Raw genomic sequence first — 9515 nt, 5'->3', positions numbered from 1 at the left:
AAAAAAAAGAGACACTCCACAGGTGAAGCCTGTACAAACACAAAATAGGCACACTGATATGAATATGTACAAAGCATATTTACATGTGTTACATTCAGTTCCTCATATGCAGTTTCCCTTACATTTACAATTAAATGTATAAATCATAAATAACAAATACAATACAGGTGGACTGTATATGGTTTACCACAAAAAGTGTACCTTTGTTGCTAAGAAAAAATTGTTACAGATAAAGTTATATGTCTAACTTATAAAATACTGACCTACACAGCAAAATAAATACTGAATTAATAACAAGGCTGCAAATTAATCTTACATTTGTGTTCTGTTGAATATATGAGCATACAGAATAGGGAACATCTGACAAACCTTTTTGGCTGTTATTGGTACTGACAAAAAATATAAAAATAATTGTTAATGGTTACAATCATCATCCATACTAAAGCATCCCTACTAGTGAATGAGCTTGCCATGTAAAGGTATATATCCAGGTCAACTAAGCAGGAAGTCCAAGACAGTGGGTTAAGTCAGTGTGGGAATGTGTGTATGTCATTGGGAAGGCTGTGGGACTCTGGGTGCCATGCAAGTCCTTGACCGTAGCAATTTCGGCTGCAGCTGCACTGCTGGATCCACATGAAATCGCGGATGAAGGGTTCTCCCTGTGGGCAGAAAAAATGCAGGCGTATAGTGCGGGTCAGTGAGGGGGTGCAACAGCGGCCATCAACACAGGAACCACAGGAACGTGGACGGTATCTACGTCCAGTAGAACAGCCGGCGAAGGTGATGAAAACAGGTTTGTGTGGTCTGGTGGTCCTCTGACACTTCTTTCCTTTCTGTGAATGACAAATAAATACATACCTCACTCAGTGTGTATTATATAAAGCATAGCTGTTGGACACATGCTAATCAGTTGTTCATGATAAATAATGTTTGTTTTGTGGTGCATGTAATTAATATTTTCTACCTCTCAGTTATTGCAACAATACTGTACATTCCCTTGGCTAAGATGTTATTTGCTGAAGATAGCAAACATTCTAAATACCTGCAGTTTAAATGACCCAGCTTTTAGACTCCATTTTCTTGATTTTTAGATTTCTAATGCTTTTACCTTTACAACTGTTGATATATATTTTGTTTCTGTAGACAATGAAAATACTGCAGTTAAATTGTTTAAAACCTATATACAATTATTATATTGGTAAAAATGACCACAGAATATAGTTCTCTCCCATCCACTTAAGAGTTTTTTTTTCAGTTTTGACAGAACTGCTGAAACTCCACTCTAGCTACTCAACAGAGTTATCTGCATCTGCTCTGATAGAAGACTGCATAACTTGTTTTAAAATTAGTCTTCCTCATGCTCGATGCGGGAACGTATTCTCACCTAGATGTCTCTAAAACCCAAAATCCCCAACACATTAGGTCTGTCACTTTAAATCAAAGATTTTTTGTTACATTTTACATTATTCTTAGAAATTAATGTAATTCTCTAATCCTGTCATGACAGCATCAGGGCAGTTTATATTCAATAAAGATGTATAATATATTTTCTTACTTTGAGTGTTGGGGCTAAGCTCCCACTACATTTTTTTATCTGACACAGTCGTGTCTGCCTGATGAGGTGACATTCTGCATTATTATTGGTTACTCTGCTGGACACACCCATCCCGCAGGTGGCTGAGCAGGGGGACCAATCAGTGGTCTGCAGGAAGCAGGTGGATGGGATGCTGGGTTGGGAATGGGAGGTGGAAATCCACTCTGAAAATAAATAACAGATGGATGAACATAAAGTATCAAGATACTCCACATAATATAAAGTGTTTTTCCACTTAAAGGATATATAAAACAAAAACCAAACCAATCCACTATTACACTAAACATATAGGAACCTTTCTATGTAATCATGGTTATTTTCATAAGGTCTTAAACAAATGGATTATATTTGGATGATGAGTTTGTGTGGATTGAAATCCCTTCCTTACAATTATCAAAAAAAAATTATAAAAATAAATAGCTAAAAGTGAGGGCAAACATGATTTATTTTCTCCTTAAAGATGATAATTTTTTTGTAATCAAAAAAACACTTTCCTCACAATTTGCTAGCTGTCCAGTTTGTTTGCACGGGAAACCAGTCTAATGTGTTTAAGAAACCCTGATGTCAATAAATTAGTAAAAAAACAAAGGGACTAGGTCAGACACACTAGGCTTTCTCTTTCCTTGCTTATGGCAAAAAAAGGCAAAGAGCCCTCCAAATGTCAAAAATCATGATGAAATTTCTTTAATCCTACTCCATATGTGGGTAAAACTGCTCTAATTCCATGCAGTTAGCACTCTCCCAAATTAAAAACCAAAAGTGCTACAAAACTAAGCAACTCCAGTAACATATGAGTCTCTGTTAAGTTAAACGATGAATAAAAACATACAGATGATTTTGATACAGTTAAACTTCAGCCACATACAAAACAGACATATTTTGCTTCAAACATACTGTTCCACCTTTAAAGACTTGAGGCTTCTGAACATAAACAAACCAGAGAGAGCTGCTGTTCCCCAAAATCATCAACATTTCTGTGTGTACTTTCATGCAGTAAGCAGTCTTATGAATTTAGAACTAATTCATCTACAGTATACACTAAAGGATTCATCCTGAAATAAAAAACACACTTTCTGATTACACATACAGACAGACAGCTCTGCTCCTCAAAACCTCGCCAGAGATTCTTGCACCATTAGCAGGGTCGCTAAATTGACTCCCTAATCACTATTACCACTATACAGTACAGTATTATAGGGAAATGGATTTAGGAGGGTTGTGAATAATTCTGGACATGACATTATGTGGGTTTTTAACTGAAAAGTGCAGTGCAATATTTGTATCTGATATCCACTAATGTCAGCTAGTGTACACTACCTATTGCGCTGCATTGTGGCATTGTTTAAGTGCATTGAATATTGTCCACTATGTTTTCGGACACTACTACAAAATGGGGAACACAAAAATAGTGCATTATATACCGAATAAGGAACCGTATCCGACACAGCATAAGGCTGTGCCTGAAACAGAAAGTATTTGTAGCTGAGACACATTAGAGACCAGCTTTAAAGGCAGCAATATTTCAACACATTGCCAGGACACCTGTACACTAAAGCTTTCTCGCCAGTATAAATACAATTTTCAAGATACTGGAGCAAAAACAGGCAGCAGTTTAAACAAGCATTAAATACAGACACAACTCTGTTTACTGTTTATGTATTCCTCAGAATACTGCTTAAGTAGACAGGATTCCAGTAATTTCAGACACAGCCTAGATGTAAACACACATAGCAGATGGCAGTGAAATAGCCCCAGCTCGGCTCTCAGTCAGGACGTTACATTTCACTCTCGAGAGTTAGCATCCACCCCACACTACAGGATTCTGCGTTGCAAATATTGAATGTATTATGTTTATGATTTGCAATCGGTGTGGCCCTAACCAAACTGGGAAAATATCGAAGGAGCATAGATTGAATTATGGACACCTACCACTACAGGTTAGTCTGGGAATATTGGCCTGCTAGTGATAGTATAATGATTCTTTGCCAATTATCTCACACTATACATTTAAGCCTTTAACTTATTCAGGACATTTATTATTAACTTTTTATATAATTCATTGACATCATTGAGTAGTTAAAAGCACAACTACTCAGCTCTGTTCTTATTGGACAGGCTTGACTCTGGATGTAAGTTATCTAGCTAATCTGAGAAATCTTGCTTTGTGGGATACCCACCTTCTCTCTGTTGGGTTTGTGTTCCATGTGCTTTTTTACTCACATTCTCGTTCACTCTCATTATTTAGCCCAGCTGTGTCATTATGTCTTGTGTATTTAAACCCCTCTTGTCTCACTTGTTGTTAACAGTTTGTGTTCATGACAACGCTTCTGTGTTCATGTGTTTTTCAGTCTTTCCGTACATCATTCTTTCTGTGTGTTTTGTGTTTTCGGACTTATATAACTGAAAACACTGATTTTTTTTTAAACTGTGTTGTTGTACCTTTTAAGGGTGATCCTGCACTGCTGTCCCAAGGTGTTGGAACAACCTCCAGCAGTTCATTGTCTGTGAGGTCAGAGTGCTCATAGGGCGTGTAATCAGTAGTCAGGTCATCTTCGTTGATGCGGTTGTCATCATCACACACCCACTCCTGACAGCATCGGCCAGGTAGAGTCGTCAGTCTGGGCCTGGAACAGCGCCAATCAGGCAGTGGGACATGATTTGGGCAGAGAGGAATGCAACCCACCACACCGTCCATGCAGCTGCACTGATGCTCACAACTGGGCTGGAAGTCTTCTCCATGCTGGTAAACTCGGCCGTCAAGCTCACAGGGTCGACCTTGAGCCTCTGCTACAAAGTGAAAACATTGGGGTAGTTTTAAAGGGAAGGTCTGGCAAGATTATCAAATATATCCTAAAAGTCAGTTTAGCATTTCCCAAATTGCTTCAGACTATCCTGTTATATTATTAGTAGACCTGTACTTGTAGTTGATGATAAGGTATCACATACTCTTATAAACAACAATGGGTGATACACTCAAAACGGAGGCCTCAAAATGGCTTCTACACATTTTGATGTATGCAATGCACAGTATATTGTACATTGTTCATAAAGATTCTAGAAACATTGTAGTCACAGTGCTTAATGCCAAGTGTGGGCTGAAGATGTGAATAGACTAGTGAACAGTGAAACTCTTTTTGAAGTGATGCTGCTACCTTTGAGGTGACCTATGAGATTATCCTTCAACATCAGTACCTGACCAAATGCTGTTGTAGTTGAATATGCTTGGCTTATGTAACTTATAAGCAATTAAAATGTATCCCTCATCAACTGGTTCAATTCCCACAACGAGCAGGAACATCCATGGCTAAAGTGCCCATGAGCAATGCACCCAACACCCAAAATACCCCTTGGGTGCCAAGTGTGGATGCCTGCTGTTCCAAGGGTGTGTGTTCACTGCCCCAATCACTAGCGTGAGTATGTGTTCAAAACACAAATGTTGAAAATCATGACAAGAAATTATGATATTGTTTTATTCCTGCTCAATGGGTGGGTAATATTGACAATTTTTGCTGTTTAATATTATTTATGTAGGACCGCTAACAGCATGAAAATAAACAAAAATTCAAATCTCAAACATATTTAGGCAGCTTCAGATGTGTGGAATACTGCAAATCTGATTTTTCTATTGCAGATTTGTTTGGCACACGTAACATAAGGTCCATATTTAAAAATATATTGGTTCTTTATAATTATTCATATTAAGCTGATATTGCCTTCTCACCTCTACACAGGCCTTTGTAGGGGTCTCCTCCAGCCCCTAGGTGGCAGCGTAGGCCCTTGATGTGGTCGCAGGGTTCTCTGGGGCTGCAGTCTTGGTTAAACTGCTTGGCACACTGTCTGCAGCATCGGCAGGAGTCCAGAACTGAGCTGACGCCAGGCGGACAGGAAGGGGGAGAGGGGGGACACGAGCATTGCAGTGGACATTCGCCCAGGACCTGAGTGGGAGAGACAAGCATGGAAACTGAATTAGAAACAAGCTGGTGGTAACAGTATCATTTTAAAAATTGGTTCCATGAAATATTAAAATTAAAAGAAATTCAATTGTCTTTTGATATTTAATATTAAGGGCACACTTTTACTGTGATATTTTGTTTTTAAGTTCTACTGAGCAACTCCTATGAAACTCCTCTGTGTAAAGGACTCAAGGGCCTATGAGCTTTACGTCACCATGCCCAGGGCCTAACACAGGCTAGTGGGGTGAAAAGAGGTGTGGATCACTGGAACTTCAATGAGTTGGAGTGGGGTTGGTGAACCACAAATAGCCTAATCATCCAACATCAGGACCTGACCTCACTAAAGTTTTGTAACTCTTCAGACAAGAATTGAGACAGTTACTGCTGCAAAGCAGCATAAAAGACAGAAGAATATCTTCTCAAGAAAGACAGAAGGATGAGAATGTGTCCACAAAACCTTGGCCAAACAGTGTTTATACAGTCACTTTACAAAAAAATGTTTAAGTGTTTATCGATTATCCCCCCCACACACACACAAAAACACATACAAATATTGTTGCTGTCCAATTTAAAATATTTATCTACTTGCCTGGAAACTTCATTTTAAAGTGTGTATATTAGATTTTTTCCATATAGAGAAGAACCCTAAATGCATTTATTTATTTTTTTTGAGGTGTTCATATATCGTCGCTATCCCAAGAAAAGCATGTATCTCAATTGTTTGATTTTTTCTTAGTTTACTATATCATTTAAACAGAGGAGCATTACTTCATACTGTGTGAAAATTCCATGATAAATGGACCAATAGTAATGCTCCAATATTACTTTTAACAATATCTTTTTAAAATTGACTTCCAATTAAGAAGGGTTTTTTTTCCCTTCTTTAAAGTTGTTATTTTGGAAATACATGTTTTCATCTGGACAACAACAATATAACCATTGCCCTTATCAGTGACTTTAGCTAGTATAGCATATAACAGTATATCATTAACCTCTCCATTTCATATATATTTATTGTATTTATATAACATTCTATCCATAACTGACTATGCAAATACACCACACATATCTACACATGTGCTTTGTCAGATAACTGATTTAAGACAGTTGCAGCTCTAACTATATATCAACGTATAACAAACCACCAATTTGTAGGAAATGAAGTCTTGGTTGATTTTAGAATGTTGAAATATCCAGGTGCATTGTTTTTATAGCTTAAATATGAATACTTCGTAAATATTTCCTTTAATCATGTTTGTCTACTGCATGTATTTTTAGATTTAAAGCACTTAATCACCCTGGACTGGAACTCTTTCACTCGCATACATGTATCCACACTCCACACTCATGGCAAGGAACTGCATAGCAAAGAATGCCATTTTTCACATAATCATTTACATTTTGGACTGCTCCACAAAAGGAGTGCATCAGTGACACTTTGTGTCCTTTTTTAAAAAAAAAATTACCCTGAATCCTATGAACTCATGAGACAGAGAGTTAATGTCACACTAAATGGTTGCCTATTAGTATTGTAATAAAATCATTGAGAAGTCATAGATTTATCCTGTTTAGAAATAAACAGCAAACATATTTCTCACCTTTATAGCCGACCAGGGTAGTAGCATCAGTGTGAGAAGAGTTGCTTGCTTTAAAACCATCCCGATAGAAGACATCTCAGCTGGAAATTGAGATGTGTTTAAGAAAAATTAAGTGAGATTTCAGAGCTTGACTGTGTCGATGATGAGAAGGAAAGTGAAAGACTTTGAAGAAAAAAAAAAAAATATATATAACAAGCAAACAACAACAAAAAAACTCTGCTCGCTGTGTTGTTTTCTTCTTTGATTTTGTTTTGGTTAAAAACAGGCTATTTAACAGTTAAACTGAATTTTGCTGCAGTCTGAAACTTGGTGTTTGTGTGTGTGAGTATGTGTGAAAAAGTCAGCAGCTTGATGAAGAGATTCCTTCAGAGCCTGCAGCTTTTATAGAGCAGCCCACACTCTACAGCACAGCCCCCTCTGATATCACACACAAACACACACATTACACACACATGCCATGATACGGCATGTCGAGTCACTCAGTGGAATAATCTTCAGTACATGAGAAAAATAAAGGAAGCCATTGTGATTAATTAATGCTATTTCACTGCAGAGGAATCTTGGCCTTTTCACTTAAAACTACTTTTGCTGTGTGTTTGCAGAGCAAATATTTGGATGCATAGTTTGAGCAAACACACACATACACAAACTTTTGGATAAGCGTTATTTTCCATCTGCGGGCTTCTAAGACCCATCACCTTCAAAACACATTCCAAAACCAGCCTGAGAATGTGTCTGTGCTGATAAATGTGTGTCTGCTCTGAGGAAAAAAGGGAAAGGAATATATAGGTACAAACTTGTTGCAGATTCTATAGGAGGGTTTTATGTTGTTATGGTACACTGGAAAAATGTGTTAACCCCTTGAACTCTAGATTTGTTTTTCAGTTATTAGTTTTAAATCAGAATTCATTTCACCTACACCACCAGTCAATCTGTGTGAAATTTACATCTTTGATATATTTTTTTTCCTTATGATGCTGATATAAGTTGAGCACCAATACACATCATCACAAAACCTACACTAACTTGAAACCATGTTATCTCCAGAAGACTTACGTGAATGGTATTTGGTTCGGTAATCCAAAGTAAAATGAAATAAAATAAAAGCCAACACAGAATTACGAAGTGGCACAGTGGTGTAAGCACTGGCCCTATGACGGAAAAACATCTATTGTAAAAATGTTATTATTTATGATGAATCTCCCGTCCACCTACTACTCACAGTGATTTAAGCCATTAGGCGTGACATTCAGCAAACACATAATAATTAGGTAATTAGTGTTCTCCTCCTAGCATGTTGGGATTTTCAGAAGGTTGACTGCAGTTCAGGAAAAAGTAGTGGGTGGATTGAAATCTTATGTCAGACTGCCTTATTATTCCATATGATTGGAGGAAACTAGTTAATGGGTGGAATTGAAAATGGAAATTGGTTAAGAAGGACACTGTGTGTATCTTTCATTAGGGAGAATGTCCTGTTTCCTGAATTTGTACCTTTTGGTATTTGGTTTTCTGTTTCTCATCCTGCAATATAGAACAACAAAAAATCAAAAAACAAATCACACAAAAAAAGAAACACATCTATCTGCCACTGTTGCTTGATTACATGGAAGATATTATGTTTTTTTTTCTTCCTTAGATTCCTGTGACATGGGGCAGATATTACTGTGAAATATGGTTTCAAATCCATTGTGCTGTCCAGCGCCTCTCTGCACAGTGAGAATGGGCAAGTCTAAACATATTTGCTGATCAGGAGTGAACTCCCAAAAAAATGAATCTTTGAGCATCTAGGAATCAGGAACCCTTGGCCAATGTTTTAGTGAGTCGAAACTCTTGGAGTCTTTTAGTTTGTGCAGCGCATTTCAAACTTAAAACAAACAAACACTGTATAATTTCTAAGTGAATCATATATCACTAGAATATGTACCCCGCTATAAACAGTGGATTAACCATGACTAGTTCCTGACTTCATGTGTTTAACTCCTGCTCTGGAGCTGTCCTTTGTAGCTTTGTGAACAGAGGAAATGAATGCAACTTGAGCACACAGAAAGGTCTGTGAAACTTTGGTTATATCATTGAAAATTTGGAAATGGGTAATTTTCCAGTCATTCTCTGTGTTTTAGAAATCTCTGTTCATAAAGATTAGAAATGGAAAAAAAAAAATAGGGAAAGGTACACAGACCATGGACACAGCTCAAAATTGACATGATGTGCAGCAAAATGGAGATGAAAAAGAAACTTTAGACAAACATTACTTTCTTCACATCCACAATTTTCCTAGGGAAAAAATGAAATGAGATGGATAGATTTAATTTCTCCAGAAATAAGAATATTTGCAAAATAAGAATATTTGTATTTTTTCAGTATTTTTTA

The 9515-nt window shown here is 37.2% G+C and overlaps 1 protein-coding gene and 1 long non-coding RNA gene across 2 annotated transcripts; one reads left to right on the top strand and one right to left on the bottom strand.

Moving 5' to 3' along the window:
* Positions 1 to 284: 284 nt before the first annotated feature.
* ccn1l1 (cellular communication network factor 1, like 1) lies at positions 285 to 5550 on the bottom strand. The gene is made up of 4 exons (XM_066658671.1): positions 5316 to 5550; positions 4034 to 4381; positions 1556 to 1758; positions 285 to 833 (listed from the first exon to the last, which is right to left on the bottom strand). Exons 1-4 carry the CDS (start codon positions 5548 to 5550, stop codon positions 528 to 530), a joined length of 1092 nt encoding a protein of 363 aa, XP_066514768.1. The 3' UTR covers positions 285 to 527.
* Positions 4784 to 6198, top strand: LOC136681458 (uncharacterized). The gene is made up of 3 exons (XR_010797861.1): positions 4784 to 5004; positions 5326 to 5577; positions 5694 to 6198. It is a non-coding gene; the product is annotated as an uncharacterized lncRNA (long non-coding RNA).
* The last annotated feature ends 3317 nt before the right edge of the window (positions 6199 to 9515 follow it).

This window comes from Hoplias malabaricus, chromosome 2, assembly GCF_029633855.1.
Source record: "Hoplias malabaricus isolate fHopMal1 chromosome 2, fHopMal1.hap1, whole genome shotgun sequence".
Taxonomy (NCBI): domain Eukaryota; kingdom Metazoa; phylum Chordata; class Actinopteri; order Characiformes; family Erythrinidae; genus Hoplias; species Hoplias malabaricus.
Note: the sequence above shows the minus strand (reverse complement) of the source record. Positions and strands in the feature narration are given on the sequence as shown.

Bases quoted from the DNA above. Each gene is read 5' to 3' on its own strand.
- ccn1l1 (XM_066658671.1), bottom strand. From the start codon at position 5,550: ATGCTTGTCTCTCCCACTCAGGTCCTGGGCGAATGTCCACTGCAATGC. The intron at 1,759-4,033 runs GTACAACAACAC...ATTTATTTTCAG, and splicing joins TGCAGGATCACCCTTAAAAG to AGTGGATTTCCACCTCCCAT. The intron at 834-1,555 runs GTAAGAAAATAT...TGTCATTCACAG, and splicing joins GCTTAGCCCCAACACTCAAA to AAAGGAAAGAAGTGTCAGAG.